The sequence below is a fragment of the Girardinichthys multiradiatus genome, chromosome 12, assembly GCF_021462225.1.
Source record: "Girardinichthys multiradiatus isolate DD_20200921_A chromosome 12, DD_fGirMul_XY1, whole genome shotgun sequence".
NCBI lineage: Eukaryota > Metazoa > Chordata > Actinopteri > Cyprinodontiformes > Goodeidae > Girardinichthys > Girardinichthys multiradiatus.
The window spans coordinates 10,383,970-10,410,693 of record NC_061805.1 but is presented as its reverse complement, the minus strand read 5'-3'; the positions used below and the strand labels follow the sequence as shown (position 1 = coordinate 10,410,693).

The 26,724-nt window shown below is 41.8% G+C and overlaps 1 protein-coding gene across 1 annotated transcript; it reads left to right on the top strand.

Annotated features, from left to right (window-relative positions):
• The first annotated feature begins 721 nt into the window (after positions 1-721).
• Positions 722-24,063, top strand: cds2 (CDP-diacylglycerol synthase (phosphatidate cytidylyltransferase) 2). Its single transcript, XM_047380158.1, has 13 exons — positions 722-948; positions 5,782-5,924; positions 6,077-6,173; positions 8,168-8,265; positions 8,670-8,809; positions 10,533-10,591; positions 16,126-16,208; positions 16,369-16,456; positions 16,602-16,670; positions 16,806-16,958; positions 18,856-18,975; positions 19,131-19,234; positions 22,798-24,063. Exons 1-13 carry the CDS (start codon positions 877-879, stop codon positions 22,928-22,930), a joined length of 1,359 nt encoding a protein of 452 aa, XP_047236114.1. The 5' UTR covers positions 722-876; the 3' UTR covers positions 22,931-24,063.
• The last annotated feature ends 2,661 nt before the right edge of the window (positions 24,064-26,724 follow it).

Sequence of the window (26,724 nt, the reverse complement as noted above, 5' to 3'; positions counted from 1 at the left end):
ACGCATGATGTTTTAAGTTAAACAACAGTAATTACAACATCTCTTAAAGTATGGCACACATTTATATTTCTGTGTCATCACTTGGCCAGTGCTCTACAGTCACTAAATTATATTCAAAATATTTTCTATTGCTCAAAGCAAAAAAGTCCAAAGTATATGATTTCGGTCCTAAAATTTAAGGATTTTAAGTATAACTTTATGTCTATTAGTAAATCAGCCCTTAAAAGTGCGACCTTAAAACTGTTGCCAGAATAAATGCTTCCCTGTTCAAACATGAGACAGAAAGCCCTGCGTGTGCTGTTATTTTCTGTAGGTTAGATTGTTGCAATAGTATCTACACAGGTCTCTGTACGAAAACCCAACCTGGCAGCTGCAGTCCATCCAGAATGCTGCTGCCAGAATCCTGACCAACACCAGGAAAATGAACATTACACCTGTCTTTAAATCACTGCACTGTTTCCCTGTTTGTAAAACGATACCATTTAAAATGTTGACTAAGTATAAGACACTGAAGGAATGGATTTTGGTCTAAATACATCTTAAATACATCTTTGAAAAATGCATTATAATGTTTCTTTCCTTATGTGATTCTTGCATTTTTTTGTACTGCCCTTTTCGTGCTATCAATGTGATTATATAATCTCAACTGTTTTATTTATCATATGACGCCCCTTGAATAAGTCTGTGTATGAATGGGCGCCTTACATTTATTTTGAAAACCGGAAAATCTCCTTGTCATCGATTGCGCCTCTCGAGTGGAAGAAAGTGTCGCCGTGCAACATTTAGCATAAATCTTAGCAGAAGTTTATCCAACAAGCAGTCTGCTGTCGGGACCTCCGGACCTTGGCTGTTAACGTCAGGCTTCCACCAGCTGAGATGACAGAGCTGCGGCATCGAGGAGCCAAGGACAGCGAACCTCCGTTAGAGCAGCAGCCATCAGAGGACAAGGTAACGTTAGCCTGGGCTCAGATGCTAACACCATGTAGCCGCTTAGCGGGGTGATGTTATTCTGTGGCTGGAAACAAGCGTCCCGACGTCATCTGGTTTCAGATGACTTCAGAGGCGAGATCTTTTAGATTTATTTTCTCGACTACTCTATAACCCGCCATGAGACACCATATCATATTAAAAACCATTAGTCAGTTTTAACAGATTGTACTCTTCGTTGGCTGACGCTCTTATTTATCTCTCTGGATGAACGTTTCATGGAAAACATGGGAAACCTAAAATCAAAACACCAATTTGTTAAACAAAATGGGGCATTGTTTACGTATGATATACGCCAAAGCATAGAACAAAAGCCTTGTATGCCTCAACTGCTTTATTCATCATGGAACCATGCATCATTGCTACTTTGGTTGAGGCAACGAGAAAGCGCTTAAAAACAAAAGTGATGTTTGGTGACACGGTTAGTGCCTGGAGGCACACTAGCCTGCCTGGGCTTGAAGCTATAGCCTGACTGGTGGGAATGCTCCAGAAACACGTTTCAGTGTTGCAAAGCATGATGCAATTCGTGCTTTTCTCACAGTGGAAGGATGTAAAGGTGCCTTCTGTTTATGATGTCCTCTTGGATCTGTTAAACACGTCTTAACGCATAATCAGCCATTAAAGGGGCGTGGCGCTGGAGTGACGGATGTATGGATCCGTTTAGAGCCACATGATCACAGAGAGCAGCTACAAGCAGCCGGGAAAATAAAACTTTCCTAAAAACAATTGCCAAACAAAACAACTGTGTCTAACTTAATATTTCAGGGGAAAAAGCTCAATTAACTAGATTTTTAAATTGTTCGGTCATTTATTATTAGTATACAGGAGCCTTAAAAAAGGCTTTTTGTTGTGATGAATCATAAAGTATTTATATGACATGACCACAGAGTTGGTAATTAGCATGACTAACACAGTTAGCTTTACTAAGTGTTTATTCCCTGTTGAGCAAGAAGAATCTTACTGTAACACCAAGGATTTCCCAACCCAAAGTGTCCCATTACACCCACCACCAAACAACCCGGGCTCCTTCAGTTCTGCTGTACTTTTCTGGATATGAACGACGCACTGCGTTCAGTCTGGGCTGAGGGTGGAGACTATCAACCAGTTAAAAGGTTCTGGCCTTTACTGATACAACTGCAGATGTAGCTTTAGTTTAGTCTGCTTTGTTCAAGACATAACACACACTCTGCTTCTAAAAAACGGAATTAGCACTCAGCCACTGCAATTACAGCTGCAGGTCCTTGGGGTATGTATCTACCAGCCTTTCACATATACACTGTAAATAGCTCAGTCAGATTGGATGGAGAGTTTCCATTAACAGCAGTTTTTAAGTCTTGCAACAGATTCTTACTTGGAAATCTGGTTTGGACCTTTACTGGGCCTTTCTAACATATGGCATTTCTTTAATCTAAACCAGTCCACTGTAGCTCTGGTTGCATGGTTAGAGTTGGTGCGCTGCTGGATAGTGAACCTCCACCCTAGTCTCAAGACTTTCGCAGCCTCTAAGATGTTTATGTCCAGAATTGTCCTGTATCTATTTCCTTCCATCTTCCCATCACTTCTGATCAGCTTCCCTGTCCCTTCAGAAGAAAAGCAGAAATACAGAGTGATGCCGCCACCACCATGTTTCACCGTGGGGATGGTGAGTTCAGAGAGATGTGCAGTGTTACTTTTACCAGATCGCACATTGTCTCCTATCTGGCTTATGTCAACTGCAAACATTCCTTCTTATGACTTTATTTTAGTGGCGACTTCCTCTTGCCACACTTCCATAGAAACCTGATATGTGAAGCGCATGACTAAAAGTTGTCCATTCAACAGATTCCTCCCACCTGATCTGTAGATCTCTGCAGTTCCTCCAGAGTTACCCTGGGTATGTTGATAGCTGCTCTGATTAATCCTCTCATATTCTTTTCACTTAAATCATAAGTGCATTCCTTCAACTTCACTATTATGCACTAGTTTGTCTTGCTCTGTCACATGAAATGCAGTGCAATGTTAGAAAATGTGGAAAAGTTTAAGAGATGTGAATATTTTTGCACAGCTCTGTATGTAAGTGCAACATTCAAACATTTTTAGGAGTCCTTTAACTTAAAGCCTGGTGTTGCTGGTTACATTGGACTGAATACTAGGTTGCACTGAGGTTCTTCAGGAAGCTCTTACTGCTCCTTTGGTTCTGTACAAACGCTGTGAAGATGTTTTCTTTCAGCTGAAACAACCATAACTAACAGCAGCATCATGTGGCAGTGAATCAATGCTGATAAATTTACTGTACTAATTTAGCTTGACTGAAATGTATAATCATCACCCAGTGTACCCATTGCTCACACAGCAGTGGTGGGCTCTGTAATGGAACATTTGTGATGATGGAATTTAAGCAAATAAATGAAACATCTGTCGGCTGTTTCTTTAATTTTTATTTCGCTATATTTTCTGTATATTCTTGTCGTATTGTCCAAAAAACGTCAATGTGGTTTAGCTTTGAAAAAATAGAATTGCTATTTACAATTAGTATTTGAACTCAAAATATGTAAAATATGACCCAGTTAGATGACTTCCAGATTGACGGTGCTTTATTTATGAAGGAGGAAAGCTCCACTTTGTGCAACGTTGCCCTTATGCTGGAAGAAGTCTTTCTTGGTTTGAAAATGCAGCTTTTGCTCATGGATTGGTCTCTTTAAGAAGAAAAAAAAGAGTTGCCACTGGTTTGGACGGCAACATGAAATGGGAGGAGTGTATAAGTGAAAGGGGATCCTATTTTTAACTCGAGCATCCTGAATGGCAGATATTGTCTCCTTAGAAACCAGCACATAGAAAACAGTTTAGGGACTGTGTGTATGTGTGTGCCTACAAATCTTCAGTGTGTCCTGTGCAGGACATTGCATAATGTTGTATATTTCATTATATATGTTTTCCAGCACATTGTGCTAAAACTGACATAGAATTTTTTTACTAGAAAAAAATCAAACATTGTAAACAGAGCCAGAGAGTGCCACAGGATGTAGATGTTCCCTCTGTCTAAGTACATTCATGTTTCCTAATTGTTAACCATGGAATGGCACAGACTGTTTCATTAAGTCAACATACGGCTCTGAGAATTCAGCCTCATGGAGGCTGATTCTTGGCCTGGTGCTGTACCTCCCACACACAGCACTACACTGACAGTCTGGTTTTCTAAATTTAATGCGTCCACCTCTGACATGATACAGCTGACAGACATCACCCAGCAGCTTCATCGCATGTCGTCATCTGTTAAAGCAAATCTGCACTACATGAAACAAATGGTGTATTAGGCTTCTGATGCAGCAACTTTGCATGCTCAACATGTGTAAAGCTTTTGTGGCTTTGTGTTTTGACTATATTCAGCCTGGGATTCATTTGTTTGTTCGCCATGAATAGAGGTTGCTCCTGAGCTTTTCAGTTGTTCTTATGTTAAAATGACCTTCCAAGTGATTTATTAAGAGCGAGATTTTGGCGTTAGGTCCGAAGGTAAAGTAATTTGTTTGAAGAAGCTACAAACTGCTAATACCTGGAAAGCAGCCTATTGTTTAGCATGGTTTGCTTTATTGTCTGTAGCACATAAGCTTCTTTTTAGCTAGCTATTAACTTTAACTGTATGATTCATTTGAACCTTGATGTAGGAACATCTGAGGTCCAAGTTTGGAAAATTAACCTGAATGCCCCCTTTAGATTTCCAGCTCAGAAAGTGTGAACACACTGGCCCTCAAATTCCGGATTCCAGTCTTTTCTCTAGTTTTTATTGTTTGTTTATATAACTTGAACTTTTTCTGTAGTGTTAAAATGTATGTTAATTATCCATAGATCCAAATATGTTAGAGAAACATACAGGCTGTTGTAGGTTGTTTAATTTTTTCACATCATTGTAGGTACTAACATTAGCATGAACTAACTAATAGGTTGATTTAAAACATTCAGCTCATCTGTGTTTGTCGGATTAAAACTTCAACAATAATCCCCAAGCTTTTCATTACCAGGAATTAAGAGAATAGGTAATGGACAGGTGTGTTTCCATTATCATGAGAAAGTCTTGAAACTTCAACCCACAGTAGCAAAAATAAAGCTGTGATTAACAGGACATTGCAGCCGGGAGCTTGATCCCCAGCAGCACACTGGAGCACAAACACCAGCATCACTCACTGATAATAACATGCCTAGTTTTAGCTTCATGAAGTCAGGCCCTTTCCTGGTTCAGAGTTCTTGTTCAAAGCTTTTGGGTTGCCTAAAAATGAAAACATTTTACCTAAACATTCCAGCTTCCCTGTCCTGTATTATGCTGCATACTTTGCACAGTGTCAGTTCTAGAGTTACACAGACCTTTTTCACAAAACCAACCAGCTGTTGGTGTAAAAATGTGTGTGTTTTTTATATCTGAAATGGTAAATCATCTGCTGTTAAGGTAATAGGGAAATCCTAGTTAGTCTGCTGTTTTTATACTGTGTACTATAACAGGATACCATGCAGGCAGTTCAGATGACTGTTCGTAATAAACCAATAAAACATCTTTACACAAGGAGCTTCCAGCCAATCAGCTGACTGTTTTTCCTGATTACCTAACGATGTTTGTACAAAAGCCGATGACTCAGGTTGTTTAGTATGAAGGCTTGGCACCCTCTATATTCCATGTGTTCTATAGCAAGTTTTTATACTGACATTTAGTTTAGTGTCTTGGTTTTCCAAAACCGAAAAGGTAAACATTCGTCTACCAGATTGATGGTTTTCATGCTAGAAAACCAAACCTGTTTTATTTCACGTGTGTCTATGTGTGTGTTTAAGTGCTCAGACAGCGAGCTGAAGGCAGAGAAGGATGGAGTCTCAGACAACGAGTCCAAGGTGGACTCGGGAGTCCCAGAGGTGCCAGTCCCTCCTGATGACACCCCCGAGGTTCTCAACAAGGCCCTGTCTGGACTCTCCTCGAGGTACACCTCCAGGCTGTTCTCGACGTGCTCTGTATGCGTTATATTTAAAAGTCTAATACCAGTTCTGGATCTATTTATCTACCAATACCTAGATGGTTTGATCGCTCTGTTGATCAGCTGAGACTGACAGCTCTCTCTTTTGTTGTCCATAGATGGAAGAACTGGTGGGTACGAGGCATCCTGACACTAGCCATGATCTCCTTCTTCTTCTTCATCATCTACCTAGGCCCCATGGTGCTCATGATGATTGTGAGTACAAACGAATGTGGCACATGAAAGTTCACAAGTTTCAGAAATCAGAAATGGCAGAACAATTTTTCTTAAATGTGTTCTGCCTTCTTAGAAAATTATTTGTGAAGCAGCACCATGCAGGCCTGGTAGTAGACCTGCTGAAATCGTGTGATATGAAACTCTACCCGAGCCCCGCCCATCGACATGCAAATACATGAATCTGTGTACATATATAAAACTAAGCTGCTGCAGAGCGCAGAACACGCAAGCTGAATGGTTAGTATTTTCCAGGCAGTGGATGATATGAAGTCCTCAACCATGACCCAAATACCCCAATTTTACAGTATTTTACAGCTTGCGATGAAAGTGGGAAAAGGAGAACAGTACACTGGCGAAAGGGCCACATTGTCTCTGGCATCTCATTTAAAACAGTTCAAATCCCAGCAATAGGAGAAGACAACATTTTTGTGACACGAAACCTTTTTAAAGCTGTGCTATGCTTTGAAATTAAGAAAAAGCCAATGCCTGTTTTTTATTTCCTAGGGGTCTAATGCAATCTCGCGATACAAGACCTCCCAATATTTTGTCTCACACTTGGATTCGTACCCTATCTGTAAAAAATAAGCTGTTCTGAATAAAAAAAACAAATTCTGGGTGTTTATAGCCAAAATTAGAAGAAACTGAAATGACATCTTGTTGGCTATAAAGGAATACACACAGAATGGTAAATATTGTAATGTCTTGCATTCGGATGCTTTTCTGCAGTAAAAATACAATAATTTCATTTTAAAAGGGAGCTGTTCCTTTCCACTTTCGGTGTTTGAGGGATTTCTTCAGTCAGCTACGTCATGCTGTTCTTTGCCCACTGTCGCCTTCTTCTTGCTGAGGCTGAGGGACTGCAGCAAATTCAAAAACTCAATAGATAACTATTGACCTGTTGACATTATTAACTAAACTAGACGGGCTTGTTTTACGTTTAGGATCTGATTTAATCGTGGGCCTGTCTGTGTAACTAGATTCTATTGGTATGAATTGGGTTTATTGTGTATTTCTGTATTACTGTAAATGAATTTGATGTAGTTTAGCTTGTAAAGTGCATTTAGAAGGGGCGCAACGCTGATGGTTTAGGGGCGGAGCACGCGACCATATGCAGAGGCTATAGTCCTCGAAGCTGCTGTCCCAGGTTCGAGTCCTGGACCCGGCGACATTTACCGAATGTCTCCCCCTCTCTCTACCCCTTTCCTGTCTACCTACTGTCAAAAAATACAAAATAAAGGCCACTAGTGCCGAAAAAACATATTTTTAAAGTGCATTTAGAAGACCTGTGCTGGCATTATATAGATCAAATAGAACTGACAGGCTAACTATAGGTAGTTGCAGGTGTTATAAGAGCTAGAAGGTGTGTTCTTTAAGCTTGACCCTTTGTATCTCTGTTCTGGATGATTCTACACTGAGCAGAAGTTCTTTAAATCACAGCTAGAGCCTCTGCTTATTCTTATAAACCTAGTATCATGTGTTGTCTCATCCAGTGTGCTTAATGGATTGCTTCACCCCTAGTCCTCAGTCATTCTATGGAAATAAGCTTGGACAGCTGAGGATCTCTTCTAAATTTCCTCCAGCTAGTCAAATCCATTTAGATGTTTAATCCTGTGCTCTGTTGCTCATCCTCCAGCCATGTTTCTTTCTCCTGCTTTCTCTGATAATGTTACTCTGTATTTTAAACATGATGTAAACTGCTCACAGTACACCCGACTCTTTGTGAGCCTTTAGTCGGACTGTGTAACGGGGCATGTGACATATAACCAGAGCCACAGCTGTTGTTTGGGGGTCTTAACTGAGCCAGAAGAAAGCTTTTTCTTTTTTGTTTTACGTTACGATGATGTAATTTAAACGGACTGTAATAATGTGCTTCATTTCAGCTTTTGTGCTTTGGAAGTTCTCTTGACAGAAATCTTTTGAAGTCAGTTTTAACATGAGTTGAGATTTCCAAGTTGACGTCTTTCTCTGTGCAGGTCCTTTGCATTCAGATCAAGTGTTTCCATGAAATCATCAGAATTGGGTACAGTGTGTACCACTCCTACGACCTGCCCTGGTTTAGGACGCTGAGTTGGTAAGGTCTCCATCATATAGCACTTAAATATGAATATATAATACATAAACCATCTTGTTTCTCATTACATTGTCCTAATATTTATTTTGTTGCAGATGTCCTGAGGTTTGTTTTCTGGCCTCTTGTAGTTTGTTCAGTTTGTAGATTATTCTCCTAATGAGTAAATATTAGCAGCAGGATGTGAACCATCATTGTGAGTTTTAGCAGCAGTAGGGTGCATTGTAGTGTGAACACTTATTTTTATTATGTCACAAGCCTGAAAAATAACCTGCTGAACAATCAATGCTATTGCAGACTCCTTGTGTGAGTCTATCAGGATTCCTTCAGGCATGTTGAACTTGGTCTGATTAGCTGACCTCCCAGGGGTCCAACATCTATATTTACTCCAACCTTGTGCCCTGCAGGTACTTCCTTTTGTGTGTGAACTACTTCTTCTACGGTGAGACTGTGACTGATTACTTTTTCACACTGGTGCAACGAGAGGAGCCGCTACGCATCCTGAGCAAATACCATCGCTTCATCTCCTTTGCTCTCTACCTCACAGGTATGCACGTCCAGAGTAAAAGCTGAAATGGAATCCCTTCATCATGCCGTTGTTTAGTTGCTTATCACAGACAGGGTTACTTTCTGCATTTTTTTTTATATTGCAGGTACATTTTGTTTTGAACTCTTATTGGAAAATCACTCACCAGCACTGTGATACTGCTAAAAGTAAAATCATTCAATGGGCATTTCAAGAAAAATGCAATTTAAATTTGCAGTAACTCTTTCATGTACCATGCATTGCAGAGAGAATTAAAAGATTTAGTTCACTGCAAAGGGGTTTTTGATGGGAATTTCTGATACATCATCATAAAGTGAAGTGGAAGGATAATCAATCCTGTTTCAAATCTGAAAACTGTGGTCAGCATTTGTATTCAGCCCCCTTTACTCTTTTACCTCTACATAAAATCCAGTGCAACCACCTACCTTCAGTTAACTACTAAAGAGCTACACTGCACATCACCTGGAGCGCCCATCCCCATGGTAAAACACGGTAGTGGCAGCATCATGCTGTGGAGATACTTTTGTCCAACAATCTCAGGGAAGCTGGATGGAGCTAAAAGCAGGAACATATTGAACCTGTTAGAAGACTTCAGAGTGAAGTAGAGATTTATCTTTCAGTAGGACACTGACCGCAGACCAGGTTATAGTCATGTGCTAGAATGGCCCAGTCAAAGTCCAGAACTAAATCCTTTTGAGAACCTGTAGCAAAACTTGTAAACCAGATGGTGTCCATCCAGTCTGACTAGGATTGAGCTTTTTTACAAAGAAGAATGGGCAACATGTCAGTCTTTACAAGGCTGGTGGAGACACACCCCCAAACTACTTGCAGCTGAAATTTCAGTGAAAGATGTTTCTACTAAGTATTGACTCAGGGATGCTGAATACAAACAGAAACCACACAGATTGTGTTTGTAAAAAATAATTTTCCTTCCACTTCCCATTTATTTATTATTGTATGATGAAATAGTGATCCAGTCCATTGAGGTTTGTGGTTGTTACAAGCCAAAATGTGGACAAGCTCAACATGGTGGAAGGAGTGTGTGTTTCTAATGATTATTAGAGGTAATCAACTTCAGTCGCTCTGCAGGTTATTTTGACTGGTGACAAATCTGTTGTTTGACTGCAGATCTTTAGCTGAATGCTTTGCTTTTTAAACCTTGACCTGGCGTATTGGAACAAAAATGTAAAAACATGAGAGATGAAAAATGGTTAATGATGGGGTATTTCTGTCACTATGGAAACTGTCATGTCCCACTTCCTGAGCTGCAGAATGTCAGTTAGTAACTCCGCACTACTGCAGCTTCTCACTGGCGCCAAACAGGATGTGGGGAGGAAGGAACGAGGCACCCTGACTATTTTTTGTCCTGTGTTTTAGCTTGAAGGTGAAACCTAAACTACGTTACAGTGCTGTTTCTCTGGGCTTTGATATCTCTTCTGGATGGAAAATGGTTCTGACAAATTTAGCCTCCATTATCACTACCGCAATCTATTTTTTTGTATCCAGTGAAAGCATGTTTTTTCTCTTTGCTCTTCAGCTTCCTCTCCTCACATCAGTCATGGAAAATGAAAGCTGAAGCTCTGTTACCACAGCACAGAATCTTAAAATAGGTCAAGCTAAATTTAGTATGAATTCAGTTTAACCATGGATGACCTCATTTGCGAATGATTTAATCTCATCCTCCAAACCTATTAGTTTCTCATACATTGTTCTGCTCCTGTAGGTTTCTGCATGTTTGTGCTGAGTTTGGTGAAGAAACATTATCGTCTTCAGTTCTACATGGTGAGTGGTCGCCATGCCTCTTCCTCCCATCCTCCGTGATGGCTGTGTTATTGACAGAATGAGCTGTTGTAAAGCCACTCAGGAAAATGCAAAATTACAGCAGGACTTTTTCCAATAACGATTGCTGACCAAAAACTGCTTTCTTGTTTATTCAGTAGAAAACACTCATATTACATTTGTGTCTGATATTTTGAATGCCACACCTGCACTTAGAAAGTACACTGCCAGTCAGAAATGTCCATGCATATGTATATTGAGCTTTTAATGATGCGTTTTATCAGTTTTCTCAGGTGAAATGATCGTCTGACATAGAGGTTCAGTAGGATTTTCTCTACTTCTCACCTTGTCAAAATCATACAATCTAATTGAACAAGTTAAAATATTTGTCTGACATTTGGTTAGCAATTTATGCCAAAAGTATATGCCTGTCAACTTTTAAATATAGATTAAGAATAGGATGTCATCAAAGTTATTCTACAAGGTCCAATTTGTTGTTGGACCCACCTTTACCAGCAATAGCAACTTTAACTAGATCTGCAAGTAGTTATAAACTGGATTCAAGCCCTTCCCAACAAGTCCGCCCCCAGCCCTGCTCCTCCCTGCACGCCACGTCACGCACCCCGCCAACCCAGCCTGTGATCATCATTTAATATGTACACAAGAATAAAATATCGAGGCACGTGACGTCGCCCGGTACGGCGGAGCCGGGGTCCCACCCTGGAGCCAGGCCTGGGGTCGGGACTCGTCGGAGAGCGCCTGGTGGCCGGGTTGCTCCTCGCGGGACCCGGCCGGGCCAAGCCCGAACGAGAGACGCGAGGCCATCCCCCAGTGGGCCCACCACCTGCAGGGGGAACCGTGAGGGACCGGTGCAAAGAGGATTGGGTGGCGGACGAAGGTGGAGACCTCAGCGGCCCGATCCCCGGATGCTTAGGCTGGCTCTAGGGACGTGGAATGTCACCTCGCTGGGGGGGAAGGAGCCTGAGCTTGTGCGGGAGGTCGAGAGATATCGACTAGAAATAGTCGGGCTCGCCTCCACGCACAGCGTGGGCTCTGGAACCCATCTCCTTGAGAGGGGTTGGACTCTGTTCTACTCCGGAGTGGCCCACGGGGAGAGGCGGCGGGCTGGTGTGGGTTTGCTTGTTGCCCCCCAGCTCAGCCGTCTCGTGTTGGGGTTTACCCCAGTGGATGAGAGGGTCGTATCCCTGCGCCTTCGGGTTGGGGAGAGGTCTCTGACTATCATTTCAGCCTACGGGCCGAGTGGCAGTGCAGAGTACCCGGCCTTCTTGGCGTCCCTGTCGGGGGTGCTGGATAGTGCCCCTCCCGGGGACTCCATTATTCTGCTGGGGGACTTCAACGCCTACGTGGGGAACGACAGTGACACCTGGAGAGGCGTGATCGGGAGGAATGGCCTCCCCGATCTGAATCCGAGTGGTGTTTTGTTATTGGACTTCTGTGCTAGTCACGGATTGTCCATAACGAACACCATGTTCAAACATAAGGGTGTCCATCAGTGGACTTGGCACCAGAACACCCTAGGCAGGAGGTCGATGATCGACTTTGTTGTCGTATCATCAGACCTTCGGCCGCATGTTTTGGACACTCGGGTGAAGAGAGGGGCTGAGCTGTCCACTGATCATCACCTGGTGGTGAGTTGGATCCGCTGGAGGAGGAGAAAGCCGGACAGACTTGGCAGGCCCAAGCGCATAGTGAGGGTCTGCTGGGAACGCCTGGCAGAGCCCTCGGCCAGGGATGTATTCAACTCCCACCTCCGGGAGAGCTTCGACCAGATCCCGGGGGATGTTGGAGACATAGAGTCCGAGTGGACCATGTTCTCCGCATCTATTGTCGATGCTGCTGCCCGTAGCTGTGGCTGTAAGGTCTGCGGTGCCTGTCGCGGCGGCAATCCCAGAACCCGGTGGTGGACACCGGCAGTAAGGGATGCTGTTAAGCTGAAGAAGGAGTCCTAACGGCTGTGGTTGGCTTGTGGGACTCCTGAGGCGGCTGACTGGTACCGTGAGGCCAAGCGTGCTGCGGCCCGGGCTGTGGCAGAGGCAAAAACTCGGACCTGGGTGGAGTTCGGTGAGGCCATGGAGAAGGACTACCAGTTGGCCTCGAAGCAATTCTGGCAAACCGTCCGTCGCCTCAGGAGGGGGAAGCAGTGCTTCACCAACACTGTTTATAGTGGGGGCGGGAGACTGCTGACCTCGACTGAGGACATTATCGGGCGGTGGAAGGAGTACTTCGAGGATCTCCTCAATCTTGCCATCACGCATTCCGTGGTGGAAACAGAGGCTGGGGACTCGGGGTTGAACTCTTTCATCACCCAGGCTAAAGACACCGAGGGGGTTAAAAAGCTCCGCGGTGGCAAGGCTTCGGGGGTGGATGAGATCCGCCCTGAGTACCTCAAGTCTCTGGATGTTGTAGGACTGTCATGGTTGACATGTCTCTTCAATATTGTGTGGCGGTCGGGGACAGTGCCTCTGGACTGGCAGACTGGGGTGGTGGGGGACCGGAGGGTGTGTTCCAACTACAGGGGGATCACACTCCTCAGCCTCCCTGGTAAGGCCACGCCAGGGTATTGGAGAGGAGAGTCCGACCGATAGTCGAACCTCGGCTTCAGGAGGAGCAGTGTGGTTTTCGTCCCGGCCGTGGAACACTGGACCAGCTCTATACCCTCTACAGGGTGCTCGAGGGTTCATGGGAGTTTGCCCAACCGGTTCACATGTGTTTGTGGACCTGGAGAAGGCATTCGACTGTGTCCCTCGTGATGCCCTGTGGGGTGTGCTCCAGGAGTATGGAATCGGGGGCCCTTTACTAGGGGCCATCCGGTCCCTGTACTAGCGGAGCAGGAGTTTGGTCCGCATTGCCGGCACTAAGTCGGACCTGTTCCCAGTGCATGTTGGACTCCGGCAGGGCTGCCCTTTGTCACCGGTCCTGTTCATGACTTTTATGGACAGGATTTCTAGACGCAGCCAAGGGCCGGAGGGGGTCGAGTTTGGGGACCAGTGGATTTCGTCTCTTCTTTTTGCAGATGACGTGGTCCTGCTGGCCCCCTCTAGCCAAGACCTACAGCATGCGCTGTGGCGGTTCGCAGCCGAGTGTGAAGCGGCTGGGATGAGGATCAGCTCCTCCAAGTCCGAGGCCATGGTACTCGACCGGAAAAGGGTGGCTTGTCCTCTTCAGGTTGGAGGGGAGTTCCTGCCTCAAGTGGAGGAGTTTAAGTATCTCGGGGTCTTGTTCACGAGTGAGGGAAGAATGGAGCGGGAGATCGACAGACTGATCGGTGCGGCTGCCACAGTAATGGGGGCGCTGTGCCGGTCCGTTGTGGTGAAGAGAGAGCTGAGCCGAAAAGCAAAGCTCTCAATTTACTGGTCGGTCTACGTTCCTACCCTCACCTATGGCCATGAACTTTGGGTCATGACCGAAAGAACGAGATCCCGGATACAAGCGGCTGAAATGAGTTTCCTCCGTAGGGTGGCCGGGCACTCCCTTAGAGATAGGGTGAGGAGCTTGGCCATCCGGGAGGGGCTCGGAGTAGAGCCGCTGCTCCTCCACATCGAGAGGAGCCAGTTGAGGTGGCTCGGGCATCTATACCAGATGCCTCCTAGACGCCTTCCTCGGGAGGTGTTCCAGGCACGTCCCACTGGGAGGAGGCCCAGGGGACGGCCCAGGACACGCTGGAGGGACTATGTCTCTCGGCTGGCCTGGGAACGCCTTGGGCTCCCCCTGGAGGAGCTGGAGGAGGTGTCTGGAGAGAGGGACGTCTGGGCGTCTCTGTTGAGTCTGCTGCCCCCGCGGCCCGGTCCCGGATAAGCGGAAGACGACGAGTACGAGTACATTCTCCATAAGGTCAGGTTAGAGCTTGCTTGCAGAAGCACTCAGACCTCACAGGCTTAGCCCTTACAATGCATTGTGGTTAATTTATAGCATTGGAGAAAAACTTAAAAAAATCATTACAGAATCCAGTGTCTCCTTAAAATCTTAAATGTTGCTAGAGGAAGCATTTCATGACAGAACTACTTATTATGATTATGATTATGCACAGAACATATCCTGAAGGTTTAAGCTCTCTAGGTACCTCAAGTGATTTTTGGGGAATTTTATTATAAATCAAAGGTCGGAGGTACATTTCTGCACATAAGCCACGCCCACTTCAGCCAATCGTTAGCATATTGATAACATAGTCTCTAGGTAGTATCCTGAAGGAATGTACCAAATTTTGTGAAAATCCTGTCGGCCATAAAAACAGGTTTTTTTTTTTAATGTGTGTGAATTAATGCTGAAGCAACCTTTAAAATGTAATAATAATAATAATAATGGAAAAAACTAGCAAAAACAATAGGGTTCCCTACTCTGCTGGGAGGATGGACTCGCCAGTGAAGTTTCTCCACACCAAACTTCATACACCTGCAGCCATGGAAGTGATTGAAACACCAGAATTCATTGATTTGTTGGTGTGACCCAATACTTTTGGCATAATAGTGTACCTCGGCCATACTATTTGTAGTCATCAACAAGCTCCTAGCGTTTTGCTTGCTGACTATATTTTACCACTCAATGCAATGCAGAACGAGTGGTACATAGGGTTCCTCCTGCCTGGTCTGTTTGGCCGCCGGCGGGTGTGACAGTATTGTATGATAAAACGGGACTGGATAACAGGAATCTAAGTGAAGTTGAACACTGCTTTTGAGAGTAAACTTCACAGATTTTTTCTACTTAATTACAACCTTTAAAATCTAAAGCCAGAGAACATTGTGTTAGATATGAGACGTCCTGACGAGGTGAGATGGAAAACAGCTGAACATGTTGGTGTTGTTCTTAATCCCAAAACGTTTCTTTGTGTTAGTTTTCTTCCTGTTTTGTCGAATATGTCTAGGTCATGCTGCCATTTACAGAAAGCCATATCACCCCTATCAATAACCACCTGCAACACTGACAGCACAAAGGCTCCACAGCATGATGCTTACTCTACCAACCTGTTTAATATATGGTCTTTGGATTAAAAGCCTCACCCTAACTCCTCTTAACGTTTTTAATGTCATTGAGGCTATAAGATTTAATCATGGCACGTTTTGTAATCAGAATCAGCTTTATTGCCAAGTTTGTACATACAAACAAAGAATTTGACTCCGGTACACTTTGCTCTTTGGTTTTGTTTTTGCATTACAGAATATACATATTTACAATGTACAATATACACATATATAAATAAAATACACATATATAAATAGTTTGGGTCAGACAGTTAAAACGTGGAGATAATTGGAAGCTTTCTTCAATGTCTGAAATCAAGGCCCATGGCAGGAAACCAATTAATTTAAATGAACTCTGAAATTCTTTGGATGCGATGCAGCTGGCTAAGGGGCATCTATACAAATATCAGTAAGGATGTACAAATACATTTTAGCTTCTATATATAATTTTCACAAGTTGTTATGCAGAGAAAAATCAACAGTACGGTAAATTCATATTTCTGCACCACAATTTGCTGTAAAGATATCCGGTTTTCTGAGCTGCCCGTGTTCTCTCCACAGTTTGGTTGGACCCATGTGACTCTGCTAATCGTAGTGACCCAGTCCCACCTAATCATTCACAACTTGTTTGAGGGGATGATCTGGTGAGTCCTTCGGTCTGTACTTAGCCACTGCTTTCTGTGTCTGATTACAGCCACGCATGAATTAATCCCTATTTAGCAAACCTTGTTTTTTTCCCCACTGTAAGGTCATATCTCTGCAGACTGATTCAGATTATGTATTTCTCTTTTTTTATTTGAATAGGTTCATTGTTCCCATTTCCTGTGTGATCTGCAACGACATCATGGCCTATATGTTTGGTTTCTTCTTCGGCCGAACACCACTCATTAAGGTTGCACGAAAAAATATTTATATGTTGATCTTTTGCATGTTTCTAGGGGGTGTTTGGTCAGGTTTAGTCAAAAACAAGTTGAGCTACATAAAGTATATGGAGCTAGATGTGACAATATAATAATCTTTGATTTTGGCTGTTGCAGCTGTCACCGAAGAAGACATGGGAGGGATTTATTGGTGGATTCTTCGCCACTATTGTGTTTGGCATCATGGTGAGATGTACATTTAGTTTCTAATAAATAGATAAAAAAGTGAAAAGTCCTTTTAAAGGTCATGTTTGTATATGCAGCAAAAATGAATTTCATGAGCTTTAACTGAAGAGCAATGGATCCTCCTTCTCCTTTCAGCTCTCCTACGTCATGGCTGGATACCGCTACTTTGTTTGTCCTGTGGAGTTTAACAACGACTCCAACAGTTTCCAGGTGGATTGTGAGCCGTCAGAACTGTTTCAGCTCCAGGACTACACTCTGCCTGGAGTCCTGGAGTCTGTCACTGGATGGGTATGACCTGTGTCTTTCCTATCTGTCTTCAGTAGATCAAAAATAGTCAGTGTTTATCATCCATCCTACTTTGACTAATCCACCTTAATAACATATCAATAGTAGGAAATATGCAAGCAAATTTGTAGAGTTGCCACTTTTTAAAATTCAAGGACGACCTTTAGTATGATCGCAATACTTTTTTTAAAAATCCCTAAAGGCCTTATCTCACCACTACATTCCTCTTTGCAGTGCTTTATATATTTTTGGTCATAGAATTAAACATTAACACAAAGGGCTGGGCTGAGGTAAACATGAAAGCATGTAAATCATGAATTAAAAACGATTTAGTGGATAACATGGCCAATATCCAGGTGCAGCTAATAGCACATAACTGCAACGCTGCTTTTTTTTGTTTGGCGTGACAGAATAGAGCTTGGTTTTTTTTAATACTGACACCATCCTTTAGCGTTCCCTCAAAACTTGACCAAAAAAAAATCCCAACCTCTCCACGCATCATCTTGCATTAGAAAAGTGGGTTTTTACGCAACTTTGTTTCCTCATAAGGTAGGGAGGAATGTTTATACATTGGGCTCCAAATGGATTTAAAAAAAAAAGTTTTTACATGCATATCTTTGTCCTCATTTGATTTTTAGATACACTAAATGTTCTTTCTATACACCTGCATTTATTTATGGCCGTGCTGTGGTAAAAAAATAGGAGAAAACCTTTAAGCACAAAGAAACAAAAGACCGATCTCAAACTAATTGGATAAACATGCAGACCAGTTATGGGGGGAAAAAATCATGATCTGATTAACTTGTCAGCTTCCAACACTGAGGAGTTATTGAATTTCCATCAAGCTTTCATTGATGTGAGAGCTCTCTACTACATGTGAGGGAACTATTACCTATAATGCCTTACTACATCGTCACTTCCGAAAATCCAAACTAAACACTAGTGCTGTACCATGTTGATCAACAAATTTCGGTTGTATTTTATCCCAAACAACCATTGTGTGCATGTTTTTCGGTGCCAAGGGTAGAGGATCTCTCCTACCAGTGTTGTGGAGAGACTACCCGTCATTACTGGTGCTTTGAGGAGGTGTAGGGGAGGACCTCAAATTCCCTCCAGTAGGTATTTGGTGGACTCTAAGGCTGCAGTTACACCAGAGCTCTTTGATCCAATTTAAATGCACCAAAGTTAATTTTCTTCTTTGGGTGGGAATGAAAGCTCATCTGAACTTGGCCTGAAAACATGGGTCTCGGTTTACTTGCAATGGAACCCTGGGTGGTTTTCTAACAGGGGAAAAAGCAAATGGACTATCATGTAAAGCAAAAAGAGAATGTTAACCAAAAAGAGGAAGTGATCAGTAATCAACAGGAAATATATATGACCCGGAGACCTTTCAATCCTGTGTAACCACAGCATCATATTATAGTCTCTCCCTCTCCTCTGTCTCTTTGTGTACTTCTGCATTTATCTCATGTAATCAGAGCAACATGCTGATGGCTCGTTGCCTCACCTGCTGCTCATACTGGGCAGCTTCTCACCATAGTACCTTCAATCAAGCGGCTGCTGAAGCTGTCATGTTGTCAAGGCACTTTAGTCCGTTTTCAAAAGCTCAGTGTGAAAGTGCACCAAACAAATTAAAGTGCTACATTTTTTGACACTCCCCCAGACTGCAACCTAAAGGCCAACCCAGACAGAAGTGAAAAAAAGTCCCATGACCTTTCAACACCACCCCAAATAGGTTTCGGTTTTTTTGTAATTTGTCAGTTCATGTTAGAGTTGTGTTCCCTCATAGGGCATAATAAAACCTTCTATTTGATCGTGTATGTTAACCAGACGTAGAATGCTGGAAACTGTAGGTCCTGGTTGGATGTTTGACTCCAATACTGTCGTCTTTTCTCCACAGACCACAGTGCGTTTATATCCTTTCCAGATCCACAGCATCGCTCTCTCCTCCTTTGCCTCCATTGTGGGACCCTTTGGTGGCTTTTTTGCCAGCGGCTTCAAGAGAGCATTTAAGATCAAGGTAGGAATGTAGCAGCAAGACCTCAGGATGCTGTTGGCATCCCCGCTGACCACCCAACTTTCACTCCTTGCTTGTTTATCACCATATATTTGCAGACGTGTGTTTTGAATTTCGTTGCACATTGAAAGGTTTTGTGGTGTCTTCTTTCTTTTCAGGACTTTGCCAACACCATCCCGGGTCACGGAGGCATTATGGACAGATTTGACTGCCAGTACCTAATGGCCACATTCGTTAATGTCTACATTGCCAGCTTCATCAGGTAAACTCTCAGGCCAGTATATATCCCCTTTGACCTCTCAAAGTGTTGGACAAGCTCTCTGAAAGCATTAATCTGCCACATTCAGTCACAAGCTTCACATTTATTTGTTAAATGTTGGGTTTTTCCCAATTTGTTTTACTTGTTTTAATGAACATGGTGTTTAAAAAAACTGTCTTTTTCTGCATGAACACGCCTTAATTCTCTCTAAATGTGGACAAGCAGCCCCCTAAAGTTTAATCAGGTTAATCTGTTTAAATCGAAATCACTCATAAAAAGAAAATGCTTCCTCTTTTAGTTCTAGAGATACTTATTATATCACATACATGATTTGTTTTTTCTCAGGTTGTAAAATAAATGTAAAACTAGCTAAGTAAGCCATGATTTCTCACCCAAACTCCACGAGTGGCTTAACGAACCACCTTCAGGAGCAATGATGTGATGTAGTCATTTTCTGTATAATTTCATTGACTTTTAACAAGGAGGAATTGTGGCTCACTATTCTTTAAAACGTTGCTTGTGAGTCATGAAGGTTAACAGATATCTGTTTTTTGCCTAGTTGTCTTAGGTCTAATGTTTGCAGCGACTTGTTCATTCTGATTCAGATTTGCTGGTTAGTTTGGGCTCATTGTCCTGTTGCGTAACTTAATTTCTGCTGAGCTTCAACTGACAGACAGATCATCTCACGCTGGACTCTACAATCCTTCGCTGTACAGAGGTGGTTAGGGATGATTCAATATTGCACGGTGTTTAAAGTCCTGTGGCATCAAAACAAGCCCAAATCCTCACACCTCCACCGCCATGCTGGACCGTTAGTATTAGGTGTTTGTGCTATGCTGGTTTGGTCATGTCTCTGGGCATCGAACACTCTAACCTTGGGGTGAATTTGATGGGAAGTCCAATCCTGGGAAGATTTGGAGGTGCCCTAAAATACTGAAGTACTTGATTAGCATGAGATGGGTGTTACTTTACCTCTGATGGATGCATTAAGAGTGTACTTAGTTTTACTTAGTTTTTCCACACATGGATTCTCCATTTTGACAGTATCTCACAAAGTAAGTACACCCCTCACAGTTTTCTAAATGTTTTATTTGACCTTTAATGAGACAACACTGAAAATATGACACTTTGTTTGAATGTGAAGTAGTCAATGTACAGCTTACAAAAAAGGTACCGAATTCGGTACTTTTTATAGGTATTGACCGAATAACGTCGGTACTACCAAGTACCTATTCACATAAAATTAAACTGTACCATGTTTCGGTACCTAAACGCATCATTGTGACACTGAGGGAGTGGAAGAGTGGGCAATTTTCCACGCCGGACATGAACACAACATTGCACGCACAAGAGTGTAATGACATCAGTAGCCGCTGATACATCAACAAAGCAAGCATGTCTGATACTCTCATCCCTAAACCAAAGAAGGACTTTCTGTTTATTGAGAACTGGCGCCCGACCAGTCTACTAAATAATGATTGCAAAATCCTGGCCCCTTTATTTGCTAAGCGTTGAGTTATCTATTAGTTTTGGATAATGTCGCTGAGGAAACACAATCAGACTTTTTAAGAACAGACACACCTCCAATAACATTAGGCTTTTGCTTGATTTATTAAATTACCCAGATTTAATCAATAATGAAAGTTTTATCATTTTCCTGGACTCTACAAAGAATTTGATTCAGTTGAACACAAATTTATCTTTAAAATTAATTTGGCTTTGATAAAGTTTTCTGCAGTGCGATTAAAACTTTGTATGATAATGGAAATAGCTCAATTAGACTAAAGAATGGAACTCCCCCAAGATATGATTTAAAACGTGGAATATGACAGGGGTGTCCCTTTTCCCCATATTTATTTTGATCAACTCAACTATTAGCTAATCATGTTAGACATAGCCAGTTGAAAGGAATGTCAATTCTGGACAGAGGAATTATCATCAGTCAATTGGCTGATGATACAACAATCTTCTTAAAGGATTCCTCTGGAGTCCCTCTGGCAAGTAATTAAAGTATTTTCTGATGCTTCTGGTCTTTACCTTAGTGTGAACAGGTGTGAACTAATGGTTGTTAAGAACCCCTTCGGGTCAGAACATTACTCTCCAAAGCAGAGGGAATATTCAGGCTGACCCATGCCGCAATCTCTCTGGATGTTGACAAAAGGATGTGAAAGGATATTGATCAGATGCAATTTTATTTGGGATCACAAATTATAAGAAAGACCTGCCGGACCATTTCTTTTTATGTAATCCTATTTTATATATTCATAAATACAAGGTTATTATGACCAAACCCTCTAGTGCATCTTTTATATTATTAGCTTTTATTTTTTTGCTCTGTCCTCTTCCAATAACAGAAAACTTAAAAAACGTTGCAATTTGTATGCATGTTGATATTTGTTACTGTTTTGTTATGCATAAAACCCCTGGCGATCGTTCATAACTTCATCTTAAATTCCTGTTATGTGATTTGTCTTTGTATGTTGCAAAGTTTATTCTAATAAAGATTTTGAAGCAAAAATAAATAAATAAGTAGGCATTTCTGATAGAAAGCACTGGAAAGTATGGCTCCACTTTTCAAAATGAGATTCTGTATCGAATTTGGTAATTTTATAGGTACTGAGCAAATTCCGTCGGTACTACCGAGTACCGATCGATGTAAAATCAAACAGTACCATGTTTCGGTATCTAAACGCATCATTGTGACACTGAGGGAGTGGAAGCGGCGATTTTCCATGCAGAACATGAACACAGCATTGCACGCACAAGAGCGTAATGACGTCAGTAGCCACTGCTACAGTCAACAATGCAAGCATTCCCCACAGTGTGAGATTTAGCACCTTCCACTTATCCAACTTAACATTTTATTTTGTAGCAACAGATCTATATTTATAGGTATAATATCAGTTAAATTGGAGCATAATCTAATCCCCAAGAACTTCATCCCAACAAGAATCCACCGGAGCTGGAATGGAGAACCAAGGGCCTGGAAACACCCCTTTGACAATGGCATAGCCTCTGATTTCTGCCTATTGATCTTATAGCCTGAAATCTTTGAAAATGTCTGTATTGTGAATAGAACTTTTGGAATTAAAGAAGAAGGATCCTTAACAAGAAGCAAGATGTCATCTGCGTACAGAAACAGCGCTTGCTCTTCTGTTACTCACACAACTCCCCTGATATCTCTCTGCATTCTGACTGCAGCAGCTAACGGCTCTAAAATCAATGTTAATCTAAACACCTCACTGCTATTGGAAATAACAAAATTCTACCAAAGAGGGTTGTTGGTAGCGCCACCTGTTAGCACCTCTGTGGAGCGCTCACTCATTGGAAAAATGATATATTTTTTTATGAATGTTTTTTACTGGCCGATCACCAATCAGGGCCCTGCTTATCGCAAAATAGTCCGATTTCTACCTCTCTAACATACTAACTTGATTGTATCATGACCATTGGTGGATTAATCTTTGCTCCATGTTTGATGTGTTAACATTTTCCAGTAAAGAAAAGGCCCCTCACCTCCTTTTTTAAAAAGATTTATGTTTGCTTCATGTCTTGTTTCCTCTTAGGGGCCCCAACCCCAGCAAGGTGATCCAACAGCTCCTGGCGCTCCGACCCGACCAGCAGCTCTACATCTTCAACTCCCTGAAGGCTCATCTGACAGAGAAAGGCCTGCTGCCAGCTGTGGAGGCTGCTGCTTAGTCCCCCGCCCCCACCATAGCTGCTTTCCCACTGAAGGTGGTGAAGACAGCGACTCCCGGTTTTGCTGGGGGCTTTCGTTCTCTCTGCGCTCTGAGAGAATCTGTGTTTATTTGTGAGCGAAGACACATCAATGAAAACCTAGAAAAACATTCAGCTTTGGGTCATTCCGTTTCATTTGGGTTGGAGCGTGGTGTGTTTTTGTCTTTGTCTGCTCTTAATCATTTTTCTGCCACTGGTGTTTTCAGCTAATGCTGGTGGGTTACTGTTGAGTCCTTCATTACCAGTATAGCTGATTTTAGATTTCTATCAACGCTGTTTAACTAATTTCTGGTCAGATGTACAGTTCTGCCTGTTTACACAATATCCTCGATATAATCGGTTCACGTGTATTAATATTATATTGTTTGATGTTTTTTAATCTAAAGCCATTAACACACTGTAATGTTACTACAGCTTCACCCTCCCACATTTGTCTGGTTGAATTTTCTTTTGACTGTGATTTCTATTTATACAGAGATGGTTTTTATATTTCATAAGTTCTATTTGATCTTAATGTTGTCTCTTTAATTCAAACTTATGTGGATATTTGTGTCTTTTTTTTTTGGATTATTGGTTATGCTTTGTTTACATTAGTCATTTCAATTCCTCTCATGCTTGGCCAAATTATTATCCTTACATCATCACGCAGAGGTGTGAATCCCACCAAACCTTTCAGTCAGATAAATTCCTGAAGCAGCGTTCTGCGAGCAAATATCTCTGAAGGCAATTGACCTCACTCTCACCTGTTTTATTGTATGTCATTAATTCTTTAAAGTATTTTTTTTTAGTGCAGCTGACCTGCTGTTTGAAGGATTTTCTGTTTGACCTGTAGGGTGGTAAGACAATTTGCGGCACAATGATTACTGCACTGCCATTTCTGTTCTTCACAGCAGAGACTCTCTGCTCACACAGGTCATACACTGAACCTCAGTAATGTTAGCAAGTTGGGCTCAGGCACATCTTCTCATGCTGCACTTTGCCAATACTGTCAGCTACTCTACATGACAGTTTTCGTTCCTCAAGGTTTATTCGCAAGGTTATGTGTTATTTATGCCAAGTGTGATTTGATAGTAAAGCATAAGCTTAAGCCTCTAGTGTTTTGTTTCTTTCTGGTTCACATGCCTGTACACTTTAATATACACACCAGTAGATGTTTAGGTTAGTATGCTCTTTACAGAAAGAGTAATCCTTTTTGACAGATCTTCACCGATATGGTTTCTCCATGGCTGATGTGGACATTCCACACTTTACTCATGGTGTGTTTTCCTATATATAATTAGTTCTAACCTGAGCTCATAATTTGGCTAACGTCAGCCCAATAATAGGCCTGCCTCAGGAGCTGTCAATCAGGCCGATATTTGCCACTGTTGAAATATTAGCCTAATTTATCAGTCAACAGATTTATCGGCCTTTGGCTGTTTGAAATCTATTAAAACATCCAATAATTTTGTTCTTTTAGCATTATCCCACACCGATTGATTTTATCGATTAACTAAGATCAGTTTTTTTGCCACTTTTTGGGGCCTGAAACCTTTGTACACTAATAGGTTTGCCCTGAGACACTGCCTGTCTGAACTCTTAATGGTCACCAATATTCCAACAGCATACACACCGCTGACTGGTCCTTTGGGTCTGGTTGTAGCGGTTTGATTGCCAAGAGGCTGTTAGAAGTATTTTACACGTATGCTTTCTATACAAACACAGCAACACTTTGGGCAAAAACCCAGAGGCCATTTTTGAAATATCGGCTAATATTCTCAGCCGGTCGATTTCGTGGCATTCCTCTAATAATTGAAACTTTTAATGTTGTTCGTTTAGGGATGTTCCTAAATGTATTACTTCTGTATCATTTGACTCCGGTTTTTTTGATTTTTTGATTTATGTTTTTCTTAGACTGGGATCAGAATTTCGCTAATATTTTCTGGATATGAAACATCAGTCCACTAGTTAACTTGGCTGAGACATATCAAGACGTAAAGATATGTGCCATTTTTTAAATACCTGCCGACTCATAGCCCTTCCTTTACTGTCTGGAATCCAAGGCAGCGTGATTACAGGAAAACATGCAATGGTGATGTTATTGTAGAGGATTGCAGTATCTGTAGCCATCAACTCATATTTACCTCATTCTTCTCTTTCTTTCCAAACAAAACTATGCCCATTGTCTATGAACTTTTGCATTTCTGTTACTAAAATCTGTATCAGGTGTGAGAGTCAAGGGCAGCACAACAATGTTTTCCATGCAGAGCCTTAATGCCTGGTAATGGAAATACAATGACCTTTTAAATATTGCATCCAAGCAGTCTTGTGAGCTGTAATTATGTACATTGACACTGCAATGACTACAGTGTTTTAATATATTGTGCAGCTCTACTAGAATCTACAAAAATATTCAGGTTATTGCTGGGATTTCAGTTGACATAAACTACAAGCTATCAGTCAGTTCCCAACTCTATAGAAATTAAGTTCTAAATGTTTTCACCCTGTTTTTGTTTTTTGTCCTCTAAAGCTTTCTAATCTGGGTTTTAATATTATTAGAAATAATCCATCTCAGTGTTTAAACTAATTTATACATTTTTTAGAATTTTGTGTGTTACCCCTATTAGTTAAAATAAAATCTAGCTCTAGATGAGCTGTTCAAGTAAAGTTTTGCAGTAGTGGTGCTTTAGATAATAATTAGTTTCAAAGTGTGACACCCCACTCATTAAACCACCTCTGTTGTCTTTGAGTCCATTGCAGTTTTTTGTTTTTCTTTTTTATGACAGCGGCAGTCATGCGATTGTATTGAGGGACTTATTAGTTCTTTTAAATAAAACCAGATGACTTCTGTTGAGATATGATGGAGCTGTGCAAAAAACAACCCTGTACCTGCTACAATACATAAGAAATAATTAGTGTAGCAGGGAGAATAACTAATGGCTTTATTTAGAGGTATTTCTTGCATGTACATTTATTTAATAAACCATATTCTCATTTTACCATCTGTGTGCAGTAGAAAACCCAGACATTACTTTTTCTCAGTGTTTAAATGTAATTCTGTGATTATGTCATTCCAGACATGAGTTTATCTTTCTGAAAGGACTTATTTATTTAATCTCTAACTCTATTGTATTTCTAAAGCATATGTTGGTGTTTTTAGTATTTTTTTTTTTTGTCAGATAAAGAAATTATTCCTTATTGCCATGTGAGAAAACGTGTAAAAGTAGCTGAAGAGTTTCTTCGCAGTAACTGTGGTGCTGTTAGGCTCCTGTCCTGTTTGCTGTTGTGCTTCAGCTTGGTTACTCGTTGCTTTTGATTTATGTAGCTTTCCCAAAAGTAACACGAGAGAAGGCACCCCATGTTTGTTGAGCCTCAACGCCTCTGCAGTGGTTACATTTTACTTAATTTCCTTATGGCTCTGCAGCTCTGCACTGTCCTTTCACTGCCTGGTGATATAGTTTGGCACTAGAGGGAGCCTGTGTTCAGCCTGTTGATTTTGACGTCAAGGCTGCACATTATTGGAGATATTGGGCCTATTGTTACTTCTGCTTAGAGCAATCCACTGCCCCCTAACGAAAGAGCTGGATTACTAAAGAAACAGTCATGTTGACCTTTGACGGCTCCATTGAACAGCTGTACATTGTGGTTTGCCAGGAGCATCTCAGAGGAATGTATGGAAGTTATGTCTGTCCATTGTGCTGTACAGGCTCTCCTATGTGAACATTATACTTTATCATGTGCATAAATTATCTTAAAAATCTGTAAAATTTCAGTAT

Bases quoted from the DNA above. Each gene is read 5' to 3' on its own strand.
- cds2 (XM_047380158.1), top strand. From the start codon at position 877: ATGACAGAGCTGCGGCATCGAGGAGCCAAGGACAGCGAACCTCCGTTA. The intron at 5,925-6,076 runs GTACACCTCCAG...TGTTGTCCATAG, and splicing joins CTGTCTGGACTCTCCTCGAG to ATGGAAGAACTGGTGGGTAC. The intron at 8,810-10,532 runs GTATGCACGTCC...CTGCTCCTGTAG, and splicing joins CTTTGCTCTCTACCTCACAG to GTTTCTGCATGTTTGTGCTG.